At 41.3% G+C, this 24,793-nt stretch overlaps 1 protein-coding gene across 1 annotated transcript in view; it reads left to right on the forward strand.

The window, feature by feature from the left end:
• Positions 1-16,379, forward strand: part of LMO1 (LIM domain only 1) — a 127,371-nt gene extending 110,992 nt beyond the window's left edge. Inside the window, exons 3-4 of the mRNA XM_054972017.1 lie at positions 6,414-6,539; positions 16,001-16,379. Of these exons, the coding sequence (XP_054827992.1) occupies positions 6,414-6,539; positions 16,001-16,106 (232 nt within the window). The 3' untranslated portion in view covers positions 16,107-16,379. The remainder of the gene's footprint in view (positions 1-6,413; positions 6,540-16,000) is intronic.
• The last annotated feature ends 8,414 nt before the right edge of the window (positions 16,380-24,793 follow it).

Consider the following 24,793-nt stretch of genomic DNA (forward strand, 5'->3'; position numbering starts at 1 on the left):
GCTAATTCAAAGGGTGACGAAAAGTGCCTGTTTAACAATGCAGATGGTGCTGTCTGGGGCCCCTTTATTTTGTTTAATCTAGACAGAGCTCCATACAACTGTGATGCTAATGAATAATGGATTTTTTTTTAATGTTCGCACATGGAGTGGTGTTACATTCCGAACAAATCTAGGATTAGCTTCTTTCCAATCTTCCCATTTTGATATAGGGGAATATACAATTGATATACCATTTTTTAAAAAATGATAAATGATGTAGATATTTTAAAGATCAGGTTAGCATTCACATTTTAAAGATGAAAGCCACATGTCTAGTTTATTATTTAGAAGAGGCACCAAGATTAATATAAATGTAGTCATAGTATACTGACAACCTCCATTTATGCAGTTTAACAGAGTTGTATCTGCCAGTTACACCTTTGGTATTTTTTTCATGTAAAATGAACAGTGCATAAGAAGTACAAATTTGCAACTGTTGGGTAAACTTCTTATGTGTTTGCTCATTTTCATTTAGTGTAACCTAGGTCTTAGGCTTCAAAAGCTGTCAGGTAGCCAAATACTTACTCATTTCAAAGATGGGGTTGGGGGGAGGAAATTTTTGCCTGATCTAGAGAGGCAATGTGAGATCAGACAACCTACTAAGAGATGATCAGTCAGTAATAATTCGGAGGTGAATTTTGTTGGACCAAAATTGTATTTCATTAATACTGAAAAATCACTACTTTGGTCCAGTTGACGTTAGGGTTGTGCTGAATTTACAGTGGGTAAGTTTCAGTGTCAGAATTCCCATTTGGGAAATATGAAGTTTTCTCCAAAAGAGAAGTGCTTTCCAAGAAAAAAAAAGACATTTTGCTGCAAAGTCACAACCCCACCTTCTCTATCCTGCTGCCTGCCAGCTGATAGTTTAAAGGGACCTGCCCCTTGCAAGCAGAAGGGCCCTTTAAATTCCCTAAACCCCACAGCCCACCCCCAGCACCTCACCCTCCCAAGCCCCAGCCTCCCACTTACCTTCCCTCTGATGCTGGGGAGTTGGAGGCCTTCTTCACTGCCCTGCAGGCCCACACAGCAGATGAGGAGGCCAAAAACGGGCCTTTTTCGGCCTTCTCCGCTGCCTTGCGCCCCTCAAATAGCAGCCACGGCTGCCATTTGAGTGGCGGGAGGGCCCTTATCTGCCTCCTTCGCTGCCGTGCAGGCCTGCAGAGCAGCAGAGGAGGCCTCCACCACCCCAGCATCAGATGGAAGGTAAGTGGGGGGTTGGGACTGGGGCTTGGGAGGGGAGTGAGGGGCTAGGGCTGAGGCTGGGGGGTATGGCTGGGGGGGTGGGGGTGGGCCATTTAAAGGGCCCTGCCGCTTGCGAGCGGCAGGTCCCTTTAAACTATCAGGTGGCAGTCGGCAAGGGGGGAATCCCCCCTGCCGCCTGCCAGCTGATAGTTTAAAGGGACCTGCTGCTTGCAAGTGGCAGGAAAAATTAAAATGGCCATTTCCCCCAGGGAAATGACCATTTAAACTGGCCCTTTAATATGAACCAAACAAACCAGTAGTCCAGTTCATGGAAGATCATGGAAACAAGCTTCCATGAACCCTGGTTCATGAACCCCGAACCCGGCTAGTTCACGGCTTTTTTTGGTTCGTATTTAGGTTCATGCCTATCTCTAGTCTTGGTACTACCTACAACTCTACCTATACTCTCTGGGCAAGCACTTGGCCATGGAGGATGGGAGGTAAGTCATGCTGTGGACTGCAAGAGCGGTTGCTGCTTTAATGGAGGCAATTTGCAGCACAATACATACCACAATCCTTTCTCTGACTTCACAGAGTGCTTGCTAAAGTGTGTGGGAATGGTATTCTGATCTTCAGGGGCTGGTATGAGGGTCTGGAAGAGAAAATCATGCTTTTTTGAGTGTCATGCTGTGAGAGCAGCCAGTATCTAGGGAAGAAGATAACAAAGGCTTGGATGAAATTGGCAAAATATCCATGTTGAAAGAACAACAATAACAACAACAACATTTGTATTGTCGAAGGCTTTCACGGCCGGAGAACGATGGCTGTTGTGGGTTTTCCGGGCTGTATTGCCGTGGTCTTGGCATTGTAGTTCCTGACGTTTCACCAGCAGCTGTGGCTGGCATCTTCAGAGGTGTAGCACCTAAAGACAGAGATCTCTCAGTGTCACAGTGTGGAGAAGATGTAGGTCATTTGTATCTACTCAGGAGGGGTGGGGTTGAGCTGAGTCATCCTGTAAGAGTTTCCCAGGGTGTGGAATGCTAATGGCGGGAGGCTTCACTGTATCCTGAGGAGGTTCTTTTGCATATGGATACCATATGGATCCCATTCCTGGATACCTTGGTCATCCGCAAAGCAAACTTTCAGTTAGGTCACAAGGTCTACAGGAAACCAACTCACACTGATCGGTACTTACACAAAAACTCCAATCACCACCCCCGACAGAAAAGAGGCATAATGAAAACATTAGTGGATCGTGCAAGATGGATATGTGAGCCGCACTTTCTCAATGAGGAAATTAATCATCTAAACCACGCACTTCAGGCAAATGGCTACTCCAGAAATGAAATCCGAAGAGCAATCAAACCCGGGATGAATCAAACAACCAAGGAAAAACAGTCTCCTACAGGAAAAGTGTTTTTGCCATATATCAAAGGAATTACTGATCAGATGGGAAAGCTTATGAAAAAGCATAACCTTCAAGCAGTATTCAGACCCACCCGAAAAATACAACAGATGCTACGATCAGCAAAAGACAGTAGAGACCCCCTCACCTCTGCAGGAGTATACCGTATACCCTGCAGCTGTGGACAAGTTTACATCGGGACCACAAAGCGTAGCATCCAGACAAGAATAAAAGAACATGAAAGACACTGCAGACTTGGACAACCTGAAAAATCAGCAGTGGCTGAACATAGCCTAACTCAAACAGGGCACAGTATCTTATTCCAGGACACCAAAATACTGGACAACACTTCCAACTACTTTGTCAGACTGCACAGGGAAGCCATTGAAATTCACAAGCATAAGCAAAACTTCAACAGGAAAGAAGAAACCTTAAGAATGAACAGAGCATGGTTTCCAGTTCTGAAAAACACCAGGCTAACAAAACATTCTATCCCCGACAATAGCCCTGCAGAGAAGATTAGCACATCAAGTACCAATCCATATGCAAAAGAACCTCCTCAGGATACAGTGAAGCCTCCCGCCATTAGCATTCCACACCCTGGGAAACTCTTACAGGATGACTCAGCTCAACCCCACCCCTCCTGAGTAGATACAAATGACCTACATCTTCTCCACACTGTGACACTGAGAGATCTCTGCCTTTTGGTGCTACACCTCTGAAGATGCCAGCCACAGCTGCTGGCGAAACGTCAGGAACTACAATGCCAAGACCACGGCAATACAGCCCGGAAAACCCACAACAGCCAACAACAACATTTGATTTATATATCACCCTTCAGGACAATTTAACACCCACTCAGAGCAGTTTACAAAGTATGTTATTATCCCCACAACAATCACCCTGTGAGATGGGTGGGCCTGAGAGAACTCCAGAGAGCTATGACTGACCCAAGGTCACTCAGCTGGCTTCAAGTGGAGGAGTGGGAAATCAAACCCATTTCTCCAGAATCCTGCTGCTCTTAACCACTACACAAAACTATCTCCAAGGCCTACAAGGATGACATAGAATAATTTGATGTAGTAGTAGACCTAGTTTCATTGACTCAGAAAGTAAAGGAAGAGCTATTTACTTTATATTTCTTTTTGCCAAAATATATTTTCAGGTTGAGACTTATCACAAATGGGGAATTTTGGGCCATTTGCTCATGATGTCAGCATGAGTCAATTCTTCCAGTAAATGATGATTGAGAATGTATTGATAGACATCTGTATATATGAATGTGTCATCTGTGCAAAGCTTTCTCAAGGTACCACCTTGCACATGGGTACAAAGCCTTGCAATCCATGCTTGAGTTTTAACCATTGTGGCCTTGTAGAATAGTCTGCCTGAGGAGGTCAGAAAGATTCAACCAATCATTTGGCAGAGTGTGTCGGAGAGAAATGTTTAGGAAGGCATTTTTCTGGAATAGAGCTGCAGTATACTGGAATGGTTCTGGAGAGTGGTTTTATAAGGGTATCTATTGCACTGTTTATTGGATGTATTATCTTGCCTTTGCTGCCATGTCTGCTACACATGTAATCCATCAACTGCATTGTTCATAGTATGGCATGTTTTAGACTGTGGGGTTTTTTTTAGTATCCCACTTTTTAAAAAATATCCCACTTCCTAGAACCCAAAATGGCTTTTCACATGGTTCTTCCCTCCTCCACTTAATCTTCACAACATTCTAGGATAAGACTGTGGTGGGCCCAAGGTCACCTAGCAAGCTTCCATGGCAGAGCAAGGATTCAAACCCAGGTCCTAGTCCAATAAACCAACCAACACTTGCAGAGAGAGCAGAATAGAAATTCAATAAAATAAAAAAAATGTTTTATGTTTTGTACTAAACTGAGTTTCAGCAAGATATATGGGTTATAAATGAAGTAAATAAATAACTAAATATATCCAGGCTGTAGCTCAACTGCACTGTGAAAACCTTCAGAAAGTGGTTTGTAAGGGTGTGCGCTTCAAAAAATTTCATTTTAATTTCATTTCAGGCTTCTAAGGGCATAAGTTTCATTTTCATGAAATTCTTAGGGTACTTCCAAAATCCTTTTGGGGCACAATTTTCAGGTTCAGGAATAGTGGGATGCTGTTACAAAAAATAAAGGCAATTAAAACAAAAAATTTTGAAGCACACCCCTTGTTGGGATGGGTGAAGAGCCTACTGGAGCCCTGTGGTAGCAGCCAGTGTGGCTGTGAGCTCCTGCTTTCCCTTGTAGGCAGCAGTTAGACAGGAAGGAGAAAGTGAGCACGCTCAAAGCCGGGCTGCCAAATTGCTGGCGCTGCCAGTGCTTTAAACTTAAAAGTTCCACTGTGGTCAGGCATCCAAGTCTGACTGCTAGGTCAGGCAATAGACCTGGCTAGGGTTGCCAGCCTCCAGGTAGTGGCTGGAGATCTCCTGGAATTACAACTGGTCTCCAGGCCACAGAGATGAGTTCACCTGGAGAAAATGACTGCTTTGGGGGGGTGGACTCTATGGAATTATGCCATGCCAAGGTCCTTTCCCTTCCCAAACCCCACTTTCTCCAGGTTTCACCCCCTAGATTTCCAGGAATTTCCCAACTTGGAGGTGGCAACCCTAGACCTGGCGTCTGGACTCGGGAGGCCAGGTCTACTGCCCATGGTTTTCAGAGAGAAGGCCCCATCTACCATCCATTGACAACTTGGAAGTTTAAAGGGCTGTAGTGCTTGGCCCAGGTGAGGTATACTTTTTCTCTTTTCCTCACAACTCCTGCTACTGCTATTGCCTGCAAGGGAAACCAGGAGCCTGCAGGTAGACTGGTTGCTACCATAAGGCTCCAGCTGGTTCTCCTCCCTTCCCCAGCAGCTGGTAAATCCAAACTAGCCAAAACAATACAGAAATTTCAAAAGATAAATTGTCATTAATCCCAACATTTCAGGACTATTTGGGGTAGTTTGGGGTATTCACAACCCAAAACAAAACAAGGAATTTTGAGCAACATTTCAGTTTGGTAATATGCAAATGCAGACCCCTAGCTGTTTGGATCAATCTGCAATAGATTGCAATCTGATTCATGATGAAACATCCACAGGACGTGTTCTCCCCTGAAACAGCCATTGCATTGATTGCTTTGGATCTATGATTCCATCTGCATGATAATCCAGTTTGGTACTTTGGTGCTAAATTAGAAGTGCCACAGGCAAAACAAAGAAATTATATGGCATGTCCTATTGGGGCTTGCACTATCCATGCTAAATCCATAGTGCCCACATCTATCCCTATCTTCAATGCACAACACAGGCAAGATGTGGCTTGTAAGGATAAAGTTCTGAATGATTACTTCTCCCCAAAGGATATTCTACACGTTTTCTCTAGATAGTGAACTAACTGCAAGCTTTGACAAAGGAGCAGCAAAATAGAAAGTAGAAGGTATGCTAAAAACGCCTGTGAAGTTGTTCTGCTAAGGCCATCTTCATTTGCACTGAGACAATCAACAAACTAATTGTAGTGACTGAAATGTTGTGAGCCCCCAAATAGCATTCTGTGTGTGTGTGTGTTTATTAGACAGCACAGTAGCTGGAGGCTCAGAAGCCTAGCAAAGAACCTAGCTGTTTCCTCTGCGCTTTCAGCCCACATTCCCACACACTGGCTGGTCAGCAAAATGGGGACTGCATCTTCTCTTTATTGGTGCAATACAGTATTTGATACTGCTAATTGCACTTAATTAGTCCTTCTACCATTTAATTAAAACGGCTTCTAATGATTGTGCTTCTTTGGCAGGCTCTTTGGGACTACAGGGAATTGTGCTGCCTGCAGTAAGCTGATCCCTGCCTTTGAGATGGTGATGAGGGCCAGAGATAATGTTTACCATTTGGACTGCTTTGCCTGCCAGCTTTGCAACCAGAGGTGAGGACGTGAGACTTTTACATGAATTTTAAAAAAATTCAGGCTATTTTCCCTCCATGGAACAGGGAAGTTTAGTTCACCATTTGATCTCCTTCTCCAAGACCTTCAGATTGCCACTGTGGGGCGAGTCATTTTAACTGCTAATTGAACAGCAGAGTCCTGTCCCTGGACTCCTCTGACTTAACTTGCAGCGGAATCTGCAGTGTGTTGCATTATGGAAGGGACAACAGAAGTGGGTGCTGCTGCACAAAGCAGCAGGAGGTGTTAAGTAGAGTCAAGGCAACTGAATGAACAGCTTCAAAGTCAGGCTTCTAGTCGGTCTGGTGAACATCCATTGATATGAGGATCACATGGCGTAAATACTTTTAAGTCAAGGTTACTTGAGCTAGGCATCTGACAAGCTCAGAAATTGAGATGAGGCAAAGGAAATGCACAAGTCTAGGTAATCCCTTGCAGAGTCTCAGAATTGCATCTGTCTACTTGCTGCCCAGTCAATATGGTGCGCCTGCAACATAACTTTACATGGAACTTGCACAGCATGTGCCTAAAAGGCAGATAGATGTAAGCAAGGCTTGTCAACAAAGGGCATAAGAATAATTCCAATGTGTCTCACATCACCATACTACTGAAGTATTTCACAGCTCTTAATGGATGGTAGCTGGCTTGTCTATTGTGCAGAACAATCAAGATGAATCTGCATTTTAGGTTTAGTTTTCAGATGGAAAACTGAGGCATGAAACCTTCAGGTGACAGTTTTACATTTATCCTCCTCCTCTTCTCAATTACCAAATCAAGTAAAATCCATATTTTGCAGCTGCACACAAAAATAAAATCTAGAAATATTTCTTGATATGATTTATGTAAAAATTTGTGTCTGGTAGGACCTTAAAGACTAACTAGATTTCCAGGGTATGAGCTTTCAAGGGAAGCTCATACCCTGGAAATCTGGAAGGTCTTTAACGTGCTACTGGACCCATATTTTGTTCTTCTATTACAGACCAATGTGGCTACCCACCTGTAAAAATCTAAGAAATTTTGGGATTTGAAAATACCAAATAAATCCCCTCTTTCCAAAATGTCAGGCCAGTCTGAAAAATGCTTTCAAAGGGGGAATAACCCTGAAAATACCTTTATGCATATCTTCAATGAGTGTCACATACTTAAAATGTTCAATCTTCATACCCAGTCTGAAGTCACTGATCTTAACAACCATATGTCTTGTATATGCAAAATTTAGTAAACTGATTTTAAAAACAGGAAGAAAAATAGTTTCCATTCTGCATTATGAAGAAACAGTCTTACAGTATCTACATTTCATCAATAATACCCAATATTTAAAATCAAGAAAACAAAACAATATTTTAATAATGAGAAAAGTCTTGATACCATAGACATCAGTGGGATTTATGAGCACATAAATGACTTGGAAATGAGATTAAAATGGGCTTAGAAAGAAGTGTATAGGGTTGCCAGGTCCCTCTCACCTCTCGCTGGGAGGTAGGGAGAGCTGGCACTTACCTTGTGCCACTCACAAGGATCCTGCTCTGGAGCTGATGTGATGACATCACTTCCAGGTAGTGACATCATCATGCCGGCTGTGTAAGCACTCTCGCAATCCACACAGGATGATTCAGCCCATTTGCAGCCCAAATCAGCCCTAAACAAAGTGTGGGAATGCTCCCGCGGCCAGCACAACGACATCACTTCCAGAAGTGACGTCCCCACACCAGTTGGGATTGCGCATGCAGCGCACATTCCTGAGGTGCCTGCCAGTGGTGGGAAACCTTGGGGAGCTTGCCCCATCCTGCCGATCTCTGGGTGATTGGCGGATGAGGAGGCAAATCCCTGGGAGTTTGCCCGCCTGCCAGGCACCTGGAAATCCTACAAGTGTATAGGATGGGTATATGTATAGGGATGCCTAGTGCCTCCTTTCTTGCAAGCTGAGTACTATCCAGCAGCAGGGTACATCTCTTTCTTTGCCATCTCTACCAATTTGGTGCCCCAAGCAGCTTAGTTTACTTGCATCAACCCGTCCCTGTTTGTCCCACTCCGAAGAAACTGCATAACCCACATTAAAGAAGTTTTAAAGGATCAAGCTAAATAAGTGTTTGCAACAAATAATTCAGTCTGTTCATCACATTGTAATACAAGAGGAAGCCACATGCAACATGATCATGTGAATTGGCCATCAGAGCATTATGATGTTGAACATAGTAATCATCTTCTCAGCTATGGCCTATATACAAACTAGGTATTTTCTAATCACTTCTCTTGTCCCCTAAAGAACAATTTAACTTCTCGCTCAAGTCAGTGTCATTTCCCTTAGCTAAAAACTCATTAGAGGTAAAAGTATGTCTAGGAACATACTGTTGCTTGGGATGGCTTTTATTGAAGGGTCTGTATCAAACAAAAGTTGGCATTATTAGTTTGGAGTAGACTGGCTTCCTGTTTAAAAGAGGCAGATAGTCATCAATCAAGCAGTCCAATTTGTTATGTTATTCCACTGAGGTTATAGTGACATCTAGTGGGTTCAGATGGATATCCCATGTTCTGTGACTATCTTTTGGAAAATACTAGAATATTGTAGGGTTTTACTGGTTCTCCCAATTTTAAATGTATTTCTGGGAGCCTTTCCAAATTCAAGAAAAAATATACATGAACATTTTTGTGCTCTGGTGGTGTTCGATCTTGGATGTGTTTTTGGTCCACATGGGAACTGTGGAGGTTAATGAAAATCTTCCACAGTCCAAACTACCAGTAAGGGCAATTATGGTTTGTTCTGTGTTTGTGTTTGGTGTTGTTATATCCTGCACTTTGTCCAAGGATCTAAGTGCAGTGTAGATGGGGCTTATCCGGTTCTATTCTCACAACAGTCCGGAGAGAGGGTGACTGAGAAAAAAAATGTCTTATATGTAGTTTATTAAAATTACAAACAATCCTGAGAATAGATTCTGAGTTGATCTGTTTAAAGTGCTCCAAAACTGATTGTTCTTTTTTCTGCAACACAGCTACCCTCTTGAGATACAGAATACTGAAATTTCTTGTCTTTTAGGTCTTATGAACTATTTTTATGGAAATGAAAATTGCTTTTAGAAAAAATTATAAAAATATTTTATTCTTTTGTTTGGGCTAAATAATGTTGTCAGTAATATACTTCAGAATTTTAAATCTTACACACACACACACACACACAGAGAGAGAGAGAGAGAGAGAGAGAGATTTAAAAACTCTAAAAAGTATATAATCAAAGTATATAATCAAAGGGTATACTGTTTGTTTCCTAAAAATATGTCACACATACATGTGATCAAAAGTAAAACATTTAAGATTACTTGTCTGAGTTGTGAAAACACTTTTTTTAAACAACAGACTAAAATTACTTCAGTACTCTATTTCCATTAATTATCTTCTTCAGTGCACTGTTAGTGTTACTGTCAGCATTAACTGTTATTTCTAAAATATTTCCCAGCAATAATTGTTGCAGTTTTAGTGAAGAGCTGTGTTTTATGTTTTAATGCTCAACCTGTTTTCAAAAATTATAGCAGCATTAAAAAAAAAAATTAAGACAGCTGACCTGCCATTTTAAGTGATGTTTTATTCACTTTAATATAGTGAACTTACGATTTTTAAATGTTTAATGTAGCAGGTTGGATTCATTAGTTTGATTATATCGTGTCAGTTTTGAAAGTCTATCCCAAACTATGGTGTTCCCCATTACTATGTATGGATGTGAACGTTGGAAAATGAAGAAAGCTGACAGGAAAAACATTAATTCATTTGAAATGTGGTGATGGAGGAGAGTTTTGTAGATACTATGGACGGCCAAAAAGACAAATAAGTGGGTTCTAGATCAAATCAAGCCTGAATTCTTTTTACAAGCTAAAATGACAAAACTGAGGCTATCATAATTTGGTCACATAATGAGAAGACAAGATTCTCTGGAAAAGTCAATAATACAAGGAAAAGTCGAAAGCAGTAGGAAAAGAGGAAGACCCAAAATGAGATGGCTTGACTCAATAAAAGAAGCCATGTCTTCCATTTTGCAGGATATGAGCAAGTCTGTTAATGACAGAATGTTTTGGAAGTATTTCATTCATGGGGTCGCCATGGGTCAGAGGTGACATGATGGCACATAACACATACACACACCATTTCAGTGCCAATGATTACTATTATTAGACATTCCCATTCCTTCCTCCAAAGAGAACAGAGTAGCTTTCTGATGATTCCCAGGAGTCTCTAATTCCCATAGCTTGCAGGGCCAGACTTGCTTTTCTTTCTATGTGTCTTCAGACTAGTGTCTCGGCATTAATGTATAATTCACTGGGCCAGAAACTTAAGAATGTGGTACAAAAGCATGGGGTACAATCCAGTTCCACTGCAGGTAGTGCCAATGGAGAGATCTCATACACAGCTTGGTTTCTCTCCCTATCCCGGGGAGGCATGCACAGCCGCTGGTGATACAGCAGGCTGACACATGGAATGTCTGTCTGTGTCTTATCTCCATCCAATCCTTGCACTCTACAGTGCCTTACATGTGTTGCACAAAGAGGGAGGTCTGGGTGGGAGTAGAGGAAGAGCATGAGTCTTCTTATTCCATGTAATCCTCTAGTTCATTGCCTGGATACAAAGTCTGAGTCCACCCCAGAATGGGAGTCCTCTGTATGTGGGTGCAATGTCCATGGCGGGACTGGAATGCACCCTAACCATTTTATTGTGGTATTAGTTTTCACAAGCAAGAACCTGTTTCATCACATGCAAGACACATACATTTTAAGAAGTGTAGTTCTGTGATTCTTCTAAGAGACATCTTTAAATACATTATACAGTATAGTTGATAGAGTAGTGATTTAAGAGGAAGGCCCTTTATGAGAGAGAGAGGACTTTTTCTACTTGCACTTTTTCCCACGGAAATTCTCACGGAATCATTACCTCCAAACTGCTTTTACTCCCACCAGTGAAGACTTCTGCATACCTTATGATATGGTCACACCCAATGGTATTTTTAATCCATTTTTTCTCTTAACAATAGAACACCATGCCATATCATTCACTGCTTTTGAAACTCCCTGTTTGTTTCAAAAGCAATGTCTTGCAAGGGGGTAGGGAAATTTGCTGTGTGAGGAACCAACCAAGTCAAATCCACTGTTAGTCAAGTACAATTAGATGTACAATTCTCTGTTTTGAGCATAAGACCAAAATTTAAAATACAAATCTGCATCATACTGGCACTCTCATCAAGGGGTTAGATTAACTGTAGCTTGTTCCCATATGTAGAGTTGTTCACAAACTCTGGTTTGTTGCCACGTAGGGTGCAAAAATGCCCTCAAAGGCTATTTTGACCTCATTTTGAAACTCTAGCCTGTGAGCTTCCAAGAATGTCATTTCTAAAATATAAAATATTTTTGAATACATTACAAGGCCTTCCAATCTGGCCACTCTAAACCTCCACTGATTTGGCAATAGACAGCTGTCAAACAGCATTTATGCCAGTGGCAAGACTTTAATCTTCATTTTGCATTACTACTTCAGTTTTTGCCTTCTCAGTTTAAGGCTAAAATAAGTAGCAAGTCAGCAGCTGTCTGTTTTCAGTCAGCAAGGAAAACCTTTGTTCAGTTCAGCAAAACTCTTGAAGAGGCCTCGACTTACAGGACAAATTTCAAGGAGCAGATTTAATTTAGGATTTTATTGTTTTGTATAGGGGTTTTTTAGTGTAAATTCAAAATTTTAATCCTTGGGAGCATTTAAAAGAGATGTAAAGTCCTCTCCAGGAGACTAAAAATAGTTTGCCAAGCAGAATGTTACCCAGCCTATTCATTCTACTTATACCTTAAAATGTCTTGCAATTTAAACATATAGTAAACACATGGATCAGATAAAATGAGCAATATCATAGTTCTATAAAACAGGCTGATGCTCAGTAGGTCTAAGATGAACCAATACTTCAGTAATATATGAGCTGTTTGAGGAAGGGGTTTGATGTAAGGTTTCACATTGTATGAAATCTATGGTTTTGCTGCATAGTTTTGGTTAATATTGTTTGTTCTTTAGAGATTATGTAAAATGCTTTATTGTATTAATACAGAAACACTTGCAGCACCATAGAAGCTGATTCCCTTAAAATGATCCCACTATCTTGAGTTGCTAGTATCCCAATAGAGAAATATACAGTATTGGGTACCTGTGTTTTTCTGCTAGGGCTAATAGGAGCGCAAAGAGGGAATATGCTCCTACCAGGAAAACAAGAGGGAGCAGGTTAACCTCCCACCTTGTTCTGCAGCTCCAAATTGGGAACATCCGTGGTTGCTTTTTTAAGGTTTAAAAATACATCAGGAAATGTGCTCATGGATTTCCCACATATCATGCAGTTTGTGTTACTCTGTCAGAAATTTTTAGTGGTTTCAGCTTTTCACAAAAAATTATTCTTGGACCCAAATACAGAACAGAGAAGTAGCTGTTTATTTATCTAGCCTGGCTCTTCAAATAGTGATATTTGGAAAATTTTGACCTAAATGATATTATGATAAAATAGTTAAATAGCACAACCCTCTTCATCAATTTCCATTCAAACAGAACAATTTACACTGTATACAGAAAACCTTGAACTGCAGTCAAAGGCTAACAGAGTCCAGAGGAAATTTCTATTTATTGTTCGCTATTGCACACAAGGTAGCAAAGAATGGACTTCGTAGCCTATAAATGGAGTAAATACTATGAGTCACCTAAGGGCTGTGGAAATATGGTTGTCATGAAGTGGGCAATAATCTGTGGAATTTCATTTCTCAGCTAACACAGGTTGAATGAAAATATGTGGGTTTGCAGCAGGAAGAAAATATATTTCTTAAGCTTTTTGTCAGCATATTTATTATTCAAGTAATAGCTATTCAAGTAGGCAAAAAGCAGGCCAGTGCTGGCATAGTAGCTCACCTTGGTGCCAGTAGTTCAGCTGCTAGACTTATTATAACAACAACAACAATATTCTATTCATATACCACCCTTCAGGACAACTTAATGCCCACTCAGAGCGGTTTACAAAATATGTTATTATTATCCCCACAGCAATCACCCTGTGAGGTGCATGGGGCTGAGAGCAGAACCACAAGTGACAAAAGGCACAGATTGGACACTTGTCAGCTTCCCTCAAGTTTTGATGGGAAATGTAGGCATCCTAGTCTTGCAGCTTGGCCCTCTGACTGCTGTCCAATGGACTTTTCAACTGTCACTTGTCCAACATTCCGCCAAGCTGCCTACATTTCCCATCAAAACTTGAGGGGAGCTGACAAGTGTCCAATCTGTGCCTTTTGTCACTTGTGGTTCCGCTCTGAGAGAGCTCTGGAGAGCTGTGACTGATGCAAGGTCACCCAGCTGACTTCAATTGGAGGAGTAGGGAATCAAACCTGGTTTATGCAAGTGACAAGTTACTTCGTCCCTTCCTAAATGATGCTATAGTCCTCACTCGTCATTCATCAAAATGAGCAAGTGAATGCCAGACAAACTAACTAGAGATAGCATCTAAGATACAGTACCTCTTATGCTTGTTCAGTGTTCAATAGAGATGGGCACGAACCAAAATACGAACCAAAGTTCGTCATGAACCAAGCCGGTTTGTGGTTCGCGAACTGAGGGTTCATCAGAGCCCATTTCTGACAAACCATGATGAACTTCAGACCGGTTCATTTGATTCATTTTTTGGTTAGTCATTAGAGGAGTTCACCCCCTGGGGTTTCCCGCTTCGGGTTTACCAAGGCACAAAGCAGCACTTTTCTTGCAGTTTGCAAATGGAAAGAAAATTGTTGCTTTCAAATGCTAGCCACTTTTCAGCTGATGGGAGGGGTGATGCCCCCTCAACTGAAAAAAGCTGCTGGCATTTGAAAACAACGACACTTTTCTCGCTGTTTCCAAATGGCAAGAAAAGTGCTGCTTTGAGCTTTGAGCTGAAAAAAGCAGTGGGCATTTGAAAGCAGCTTTTTTTCAGCTGAAGGGAGGGGGATCACTCTCTCCTCAACTGAAAGAAGCAGCCAGCATTTGAAAACAGCTTTTTTTCAGCTGGGGAAAGGGGGCGGAGGGACCCCCTCCCCTCAGCTGAAAACAACTTTTTTTAGGTGATGGGAGGGGAATCCCCCTCCAGTCAGCTGAAAAAAACTGTCAGCATTTGAAAGCAGCAACACTTTTCTTGCGTGGCAGCTTTTTTTCAGCTGAAAAAAGTGGCAGGCATTTGAAAGCAGCTTTTTTCAGCTGACGGGGGTTGCTTTCAAATGCCGGCTGCTTTTTTTAGCTGATGGGGATCAAACTTCCTGCATTGCTTTTTTCACTTGATAGGAGGGGGAGGAGGGGGTGAAAAAAGCAGCAGGGTGAGAAGTTTGAAACTTTTCTTGCTGTTTGCAGCTGCAGCTTCCCTTATGTGTCGAATCACAAACCAAACAAACTGGTTTGCAAACTGGGCAAATTCATGGTGGTTGGTGGTTCGTCGCTTTTCATGAACTACAAACCACTGTGAACCTCCATTTTCCCAGTTCGTGCCCATCTCTAGTGTTCAATATATAATGTGAAATGGTCTTTACTTGCTGCAATTTACACAGACAGAATTAAAGATTAAGAAGGAAAGAGCTACAAAAGGAGGAAGTTATATACGAAAATTCATTTAGTATCTAAAATAAGCAAAGGCCACAGGTCTTTTCAAGTACTTTCCTAAGCAAAGTTATGCCCTTGTAAGACCACTGAAGTCTATGTGCTTAAAATCTGTAACTGCTTGGGGCTGCACTGATAGAATATTTTTCTAGCATCTAGATCACGTCACTTGAATGTGATTTGAATACTTGTGGAAATTCTTGTTTTTAAGCTTTAGAAAATGGTCTTTCACTAAAATTAGAGTCTTATAGATATGAGATGGGATCATAGTTTTTAATTCCTTAAGCAGATCTGATCAGAAGGGGCCTATACAAGATAAGAATCCAACATGTTGCAATCTTAGGCCCAAACAAGCTGAATAGCCTGGCTTTAGAGGCATGCATTTCCAGAATAACTTGGAAAAATTTGAGAGAAGCACTCCTTCTGTCATGGTCACAAATTGTATTTATTAATTTAAAATGTGTATAAAATGTATTAACTACATACAGTAATCAAAAGATTTTTTTTGCTTTTTATTGTTTCTGGGAGTTTTCTAATGTAGAAAGTAACCAAGCAAGCGTTTTCATGTGGCATAATGGTAGAGCTACTCCTCGTTTTAGTATGACATGGATTTCTTAAGATCAAAGAAAATTACTGGCTTGGAACAGCAATGATTTGAATCTGGGCAAGAAGTGGGGAGAAAACACATAAATATCTTGATTCTTTTAAAAAGCCACAAACATATCTATGCTATGGAGAGCTCCATATAGTAAAAATTAGTAAAATGGGATTTTGGAAAGACTTGGGGGTATGCAAGTTGATTTTGATCAGTTAATTTTTTTTTTTAATTTCAGATTTTGCGTGGGAGACAAATTTTTCCTGAAGAACAATATGATCTTGTGTCAGATGGACTATGAGGAGGGGCAGCTGAATGGAAGCTTTGAGCCCCAAGTTCAATAACAAACCCTGCTTTGCTGAAACACTGTGGGATGGACGTTCAGCCGCACTAGCAGTGAAGGGCGTCTGTCAGCTTGCCTGCAATATTTTTTTAATTCTTGGTCCACAGAGGACTATATACATTGTAGTATTTCCCCCTGCCCCAACACAAAGCAGTTACAGTTTTAGATGTACAGTTGTGCCTGCTTAGCTGAGCACTGCATTGCCTGTATGTTTGTGAGTTTTGGGAGGGATTTAGGGGAGGGATCTGTACAGTCTGTTTTTCTGTATATAAACTGGAACATTTATTTTATGAAAAATGTAATGCAATTTTATTACAGGTGTGAATTAAAAATTATGAATGTTTCCTGGTCATTTAAGGCTGTTATTTATTCAGATTAAGATCTTATAACAAGAAGCCATATCATACTTAATTTGCCCCATCTTGATGCTACCAGAGATAAGTAACTCATAGGGACGAATAGAACAAGGGAAACTGAACCAGCCTCTTCCAGATATGTTTGGCATTATTGTACATGACTCTCCATGTGCAGCCCCATAAGCTGAATAAGAATGAAATGTGTCTAGAGCACCCCATTACCCATGTGATTCCTCATTCATCTGGGGTTATGTGTGTATTACTTTTAGCTGGACTCAGGCATGCATATATATTAGAGAGAGAAAGAGAGCCTCTGCGAACAACATCATGTATCAGTTTATATAGGATATTTTGTTCCAAGATGCCCCAGAGCAGCAGTTACTTTTAATTATCAGCCTGAAGGCAGACAAGTTTGTCTGGTGCTTTTCAGTGTGTATCCTATGAATGTGGACTGAACTAGTCTGTCTAGCCCAGTTGCAAATGATACCAGGAAACATTAATGCTGTTTTGCAGCTTTTGGAGAAATGTTGGTCTCAGGTATGGTGAGGTCAAGACTATCTTTCTATGTAGCTTAAGTATATAAAGAGCAAGATTTTGTTTTGAGTAAGTACAGTTGAAAGCCTATAGCAATGTGGTTGTGATTCCTAGTGATTAAGAAAGAAGATGGAACAATAATAGGTAAAGAGGAATAAAAGCTTTTGTTCTAGGTATTCTATTGTTGAAAAAAGTATAGCTCAGTGTAAGATGAAGTATACCAAAGAACAAAAAAGAAGAAATGCCATTTAAAATTTATCTCTCACACCCAAGGGTATCTTGGACACTCCACTCCTTTTAGGCAGATACCAAATGTTGATTCTTGTTGACTGCTGCTTGGCTCAGTGGCATTTATGGCCTACAGGGCTCTATTTTATCTTCATCCCATGTAATATCTGCATGAGTTTGAATACAGATTTAGGTATCCAGGGCTTTTTTTCAGGGGGAATGCGGGGTAATGGAGTTCCAGCACCTCTTGAAAATACTCGGCAATAATGCTTGAAAATAATATGATTTCAAAGAATCCCCTGTGTTTCTTCCTCATTTCCCTCTTGAGAGTTCCACCACCTCTTTTCCCAGAAAAAAAACCCTGTAGGTATCCATATGCAATGATATCCAAAACTTCTCATTGGATGAGTGAAACAATGGTTTTCCTGAACAGGTGGCTGGAGCCAGAAATAGACTGGATAAGAGCTAAAACTGAAAGTCAAACAGGACAAAATGAATGTTCTGTTGTAAGTGATGATTTACTCTCATAAGGTGCAGTGTCTCTGTTCTGAAAAGGGTCATGCCCTCAAGAATCTGATTGGACATCTGGATGTACTTCTGGATATAAGTGCAACCTGATGTTCAAGTAGCATTAGTTGCATTAAGTGCTTGTTATCAGCTTTGGCTGATTCAGAAAGAAATTATTTTCCAAGCGTTACATGCTCTGGTTACATTCAAGCTTGTTTACTTTAATACATTCTGTATGAAGTCAATTTTGAAAATTTAGTTGCTCCATATTATAGCAATTCAAAGTACTGGCCTTGACCCCAAACATTCTAAATGATCCAAGGTATTTAAGGATTGTTTGCTCCACTATGAACCTGCCCAGGAAATAAAATCACCTGCAGAGGGCCTGCTCCATACTCCTCCTTCATTAGATATTAGGTTGGTTGTTACTAGAGAAAGGACCTAAATTTGACACGGTCCAGACCAGTTTGTGTTTTGTGAACACAGTTCATGGGACTCACCTTTTTCATAAATTTTGGTCCATTTGGGCCAGTCCATCAGTCCTTGGTCCATGAGTACAGACATCCTGGCACCAATCTATCAGTTCCCTTGGCAATGAAGGGGACATCTGCAGACCTTCTGCAGCCCTTAAAAACTTGATAGGCAGCTCTGCCTGCCAACCAGAGAGCTCCCATTCTGCTCTATGCAAGCAGGGAGCAAGAATTAATTCCCTAGGCAACGGAGGGATGGACATTCTGCAGCCATTGGAACACCAATCTTAGCCCTGAAAACCTTGATCGGTAGCTCTGCCTGCCAACCAGAGAGCTCCCATTTTGCTCTATGTGAGCAAGGAGCAAGAATTAATTTCCTAGGCAACAACTGGGAAGGTGTCTGTGTGATGCATGAGGGGGGTTCCCCCACCCTTTTCTGTTTGATTTTGCTTCATTGCAAATTTTTGGTGCTGCAAGCCAATACAAGTCAATTGGCATTTGCGACTCCTAGTATCTACCGGAAGTTTCCTGGGGGCGGCCATTTTGTAATTTGGATGTCCGATATGCAATCTTGGCCAAACTTCAGCAGGCTCTCCTCCAGCCACCCTCCACTCACAGCCACCCTTGCTGTGAGTTTGGCGTCTCTCAATATGAAGGGGTGGTCCTAGGGCCCCTGGAAGTGACAGACCATGGACCAATGAACTGGTCCGTGAACAGGGTAAGTCTGAAAAGTTTCTGGTCCATGAAAATTGATGGACCATGGGCCGGCGGTACCTGGTATTTTCCTGGTCCGTGCCCACTTTTAGTTGTGATGTTTTGCTATACAGTTATCCCCTCTCTCCAAGTTCACTTAGTACCTTCTCTATCACTATGTGTGCACCAGGTGACGTCTGCCCTGTTCACCTAATCTTTTAATATCTAAAGCTGGTGATGCTTCTGATATTTTGCTGGTTTTCACTGGTGGCTGCTATTTTATCTTAGTTTCTGTTGCTTTTAATTTCTTTGTTGTAAGACTCCTTTGTTAAATGGCACAGCAAGGTAAGAATTCCTAAATAAATAATGAAACGTTCATTTACTCCATCACCATGTAAAGACTGATACATGCCTGAACTGAGCCCACAACCTCTTTGATGCCTATATCTTTTTTGATGCACAAGCAACTTTGCTGCTAGGTCTGTGCCAGGAATAGCCAAAGTTTGTGTGCTCTAAACTTAACTCACAGGACAATGGCTACACTATTCCCAGCTAGTCTGGCAATTTCTTAGCTCAGTGGTAAATGGGAGAGATAAAAAATTGGAAAGCTGAACATTGGAGCTATGGCTCTGCTCCCTTATAATCCACATATTTTATTTGTTTAACTTTCATATTACATGAACTTCCATGTAAATCCACTTAATATTGCTTTTCATCCTTTTAAATTCAAGTATTAACTATTCAATACTCGTGTTCCCGTGCAAATGACTTCAAATAATTTCTATGCCTATGTTTGTGACTTAAAAGAAAAAAACTTTATAAAAGAAAAAAGTGTAGGAAATTGACTCTGAAGTAAGATTCAATAAGGTTCGTGCACTGGGGGCAGGGATTAACTGGTTCTGCAGGCTCTGATTCGAAAGTATAAATGCCATACTATATGCCAGTGGTCACTAAACTGATTAAGCAGTAGTTATCTTTAGCAGTAAAAAGGCTATCTGAGAATCCTAAATGCCATTTACCCTGCTCTGAATCTGTGAATGAATATTTATGCCAAGTGATGAGTACAGCATTTTCCAAAGGTTTTTGCTTTCTGTTCTTCAGAGCAGCAGCGATTATTCAATGGCAGGTCTCATCTTTGGTACTTGTTTCTATTAAGCAAATTTGCAATGTTCACACAAAATCATGATTGCATTTTTATTGTTTTTTTAAAAAAAGAAAAAGAAAAAAGAAATCATTCTTTGGTACCTAAGAATGTGGGTCACGGCAGGAGGGCCTTATTCAGTGCACATATATATTTATGAATGCTGTTATACAGATGCTGCAGAGTTCCTTTCCTACTTTTCAAAAAATGAAATTCTTGATTTTTGTCACAACCTGTGTAAAAGCAGATCAAATGAATCAAAATCAGACCTTAATGAATCTTACTTCAGAGTTGATTTATGGATGCTGATGGATGCAACAAAAAAGTGCATATTGTTTAAAGACCAATTCATCATATGATGAGTAATCTAGAAACAAAAGTTCCCTCCCCGCTTCAGAGATTTATCTACAATCCTAAGAAGTTCCTGAGTGTGCCCCATTGAATAAATTGACTTCTGAGCAGACCTGCTTAGAATTGCTCCCTTAACTTCTAGAGAGTTCACGGATGGCACTGAAACCTGAAAAAAATGTCAGCTGTATCAGCTAACACTGATCTTTAAAAATCAGTTCCCATAATCCCCAAAGTAAAATTAGACAGTGATGTACCAGGGGAAAGATACTAGAAAACTGAGGTGGTCTGGTAAATAGGGACATTGGTATGCCTAGACTAGATACAATTATTCTCTTCCACCAAGACTTCCTCCAATGGAGAAAGTTTTTTCCAGTACAGGAAACCCTTCTCTGTCACAGGAAGTTGTTCTCCATCACAGGAAGACTTACCAGAAAGAAATCATTGATTCCAGTTTTGCAGGAGTCATTGGATATGTTGTATTTATATATGTTTGAAAGACACGGTAATAATATTTTAATATAAATAAATAGATGCAGGGCATTAACATTTGGCTGATATAAAGAATTGGCATTGGTATAATGTGTTTTAATTTATTCCAAAATGTATACTGTCCAATGAGAACCATCAAGCTGGCTAACAATGAAAATTGGGGTGGATCCACCAATCTCAAAGTTTCCTTCCTTCCTTCAGGCTAAGGGGATTTCCTCCAATTTAAGTAGCTTTTCTTCCAATGAAAGCACCACATAGGTTGGAGGAAGTCTCTTTAGATTGGAGGAAGTCATGAAATTTGAGCCAAAAGGAAAGGTAGTGTATAAATATTTTAATAAATTAATAGATGAATGAACTTTGCTCACTGAAGTGGTAGGATAGTATCTACCCCAGAACATTATAAAAACAGATTATTAAACCTATTAGAACCATAAACAAATTGCATACGTAAAAACACAGAAACGGCAATTAAAATATAGAGTGGGAAGGAGGGCTCATTGAAGGAACACTAGACAAAACAAAAAAGCCTTGGTGGAATACAGTGCTAGAAGGGGACAGATGAATATCCCTGAAGAGGGAGTTCCATAATTTTGGTGCAACAACCAAAAAATCTCTCATAGGCTGCCACCTGTCTAATCCCAGAAGGCAGGAGCACCTGAAGAAGGGCCTCAAAAGACGAACATAGTGGTTCGGTAGGTTCATATTGGACTCAGCAGTATGCAAACCATATAGAGCTTTAAAGGTCAATATCAGCCCCTTGAATTTGGCCTGAAAACAAAATGGGAGCCAGTGCAGAAGAACCAAGATTGGAGTGATATGGTCTCTATGACCCAAAGTGTGCACCTTCATAGGTGTGATATGACCCCCTCCTCCCAAATCCTTGATTTTTTTCTTTTGAAAATTATGGGAATCAAAATAACCAAGATCTATAGATGTACTTACATATCAACTTCATCACATTTTATAATGTTGATAATGTGATGAGCACATTTAGGGACAATACTATATATCTAATATTCCTATATTACCAGTTCTATAAACCAGCCATATATTATTTTACACCTGCATATTATTTATTTTAGGTGAAAGTATTATTTAGCTTCTAAAGTCTAACTACAAATAAAGTATTATCTTAGCCAATGTGGGCCAATTAGTTGAACTGAGATCTGATATGCCATAGTCAACTTTCACCTTTGCTACAGAGTGACTCGGGAAAATCACCATCTCTATGCCTTGATTTCCCATCTGTAAAGCAGGGAGCATAAAGATTCAGCTTATTGTTCTTCTGACTACAAAGCAGAGAAGGGCAGGGGTAAAAGGTAGACTGAGGTCTATGAAGACACTAATAAACAATGTCAGTGGTAATCTAAAGCTTACCAATTACTGGGATTCTTACAAAAGAATGCTGGATTAAATGGTCTGATCCTACAAGATACTCCTTAACTTCTAAAGCAAGAGTTCATACATAGGGTCATACTTAAATGAGATATTATGCCTTTACTGCTAAGAGACTTTTTTGCTTTGTAAACTTAATGAAAATTATTCAATAGCTGACTATAGGGATTCTAGGAAAAACAAAAGAAGGTCATGCATGACTGAAGTCAGTATACCCCCGCAATAGGGACTACAAATGATCAATAGCTAAAAGTAAGAGTCAAAGGTGTTTGGTTTAAAAGGTGTTTGTTGAAAACCAAACCTGTTTCCATCCACTGAATTCTTAATGCTGCTGTAATTGTGATTCCAGTACTGACTTCATTTCTGTTCTATCTCCTCTCCTTACTAGTACATCTGTATTTCAGATTGCTGCCACTATCCCTGTCCTCAACTGCTTTCTTTTTATTGGGTAGCCCAGCTCTAGGCAATCTTAACTCTTGTGAATTTGTATCTTCCCAAAGAAGTTAATCTAGTATTAATAGCAATTTGTTACCCTGCTATTAGCTTAATTTGAATTACAAAAAGCTGCTGCATTTGCAGCTCAACTCTGAGCTCTTCATTTGTAAGCTATATCCAGCCTCTGTGCCGTTAAGGATCGCTCACTTTGCTGAGAACGATACACAGAATCTCTTTGCCACGGCTAGAGCACGTTACATATTGCAGACAGGAGGGACCATAATGAGAAGTGTTCACTAATTGGCTGGGTGGTGAAAGATAGTCTGAAGAAGTCTTTCAATGATAAAGGCTACAGAATGAAGATATGTGCATGTACTGGAAATGGAAGACACTGTCGAATACAAATACAATACTGCTCTTCCAGTAATACTGCTGAATAGTAGACGGCAGTTTTCCCTTGTGGCAAATGTATACAGTAAATGTCTTTAGTATGGAAATAAGCAGACATATGGGCACAACAGCAGACATTTCTAATACCAACAGATTCCTAACGCATTTATACACCATGCTCATCATCAACATGTGCATTAAGGTTTTACGAGATTTATCTATTGCCAAAGTAAGTTATCTGTCTTTTCACTGGCAAATTCTTGTAAGAGTAGGGAGGGGAAGGAAGAAGAATGCTGATGAACCAAACATGGAAAGCTTCCCATCCCCACCCCCATCTAGGCTGAGTTCAGATCTCAAACTGAGAAAAGTCTGGGAAGTATTTTGATGGAAGACGTAGACGTCTAAAAGAAAGCTCATCAACAGATAAAATGCAGATGGAGATTCCGCCAAATGAGCCATACCATGCTTTGCCACTCTATAAAAGAAGATTTTCCAGTTAACAATAAGAGAATTTGGGCTCAATAGTGGGCTCAAGTAGCATTGGCCTCACTAAATTGAATCCTAAATCAAATGATTTTAAAGGGAACTTTGTGTTGTTACGACCTGACACTAAATATCGCCCATCCTTGTAAGGCCTTAAAAGTGGTCCACAAATTCAGCATACCAAGAGATCTTACAAAAGCCACAGCAACCAAACCTTGCTGAAGCCTAGTAAGTGGGTGTGATGGGCAGTGTTCTCCTCTGTTATTCATAGCTGTGTGAACCTGTAAGATTAGAGTTGTGAGGGAGTGGGCGATTAAAGAAGGACAGCTCGGCTGGCATGTGATAGAAATGGCAGATAGCAGGCTCAGATAGTAAGGATTTTACCATTATATTGAGAGATGTGGTGATGGGAAACTCTGGGGCTTGATTTGGCTTGGGAGCATAATGCAGGGATAGGAGGAGCTTCAGCCTTCATTTTCTTAAGCCAAAATGGCCATAGGGGCCAATTTGCCCTGCTGTGTGGTTCCACGTGCTGCAGCCAGTGCATGCAGGGCCGGTGCCAGGGTTTCTGGTGCCTGAGGCAAGCATGCTTCGGCACTGCGCAATGATCCCACTTGTGATGTCATTGTGCAGGAGCCCCCCTCACCTGAAGCAGGGACAGCGGCAAAGTGGCAGGGAGGTGGCCCGCTGCCCCGCTCGCTGCCCCGCCTCCTGGGTGCCTGACTCGGGAGCCAAGCCAAGGTGGGTGGTAGCGGCGAAGGGGCGGAGAGGCGAGCGGGGACACAGCCCACTTCCCCGCTCACCTCCACACTCACTGTCGTGCCGCCTGGGTGCCCGGCTCGCCAGGAGCCAAGCACAGATGGGCAGCAGTGCGAAGGGGCAGAGAGACAAGCAGGGATGCGGCATGCTTCCCCGCACGCCTCCCCGCTCGCTGTCATGTGCCTGGGTGCCTGGCTCACCAGGAGCCAAGCAGAAGTGGCAGGCAGCAGCAAAGGGACAGAGAGGCGAGCGGAGATGCGGCCCGCTTCCCTGCTTGCCTCCCCACTCGCTGTTGTGCTGCCTGGGTGCCCGGCTCACCAGGAGCCAAGCTGAGGTGGGCGGCAGCAGCGAAGGGGCGAAGAGGCACCTCCTTCTGAAGTCAGCGCTCGAGGCGGCTGCTGGCACCATCTCTATGGACACGTCCGCCCTGAGTGCATATGAAGCTCCACAATGGGAC

This window comes from Eublepharis macularius, chromosome 2 (genome assembly GCF_028583425.1).
Source record: "Eublepharis macularius isolate TG4126 chromosome 2, MPM_Emac_v1.0, whole genome shotgun sequence".
NCBI lineage: Eukaryota > Metazoa > Chordata > Lepidosauria > Squamata > Eublepharidae > Eublepharis > Eublepharis macularius.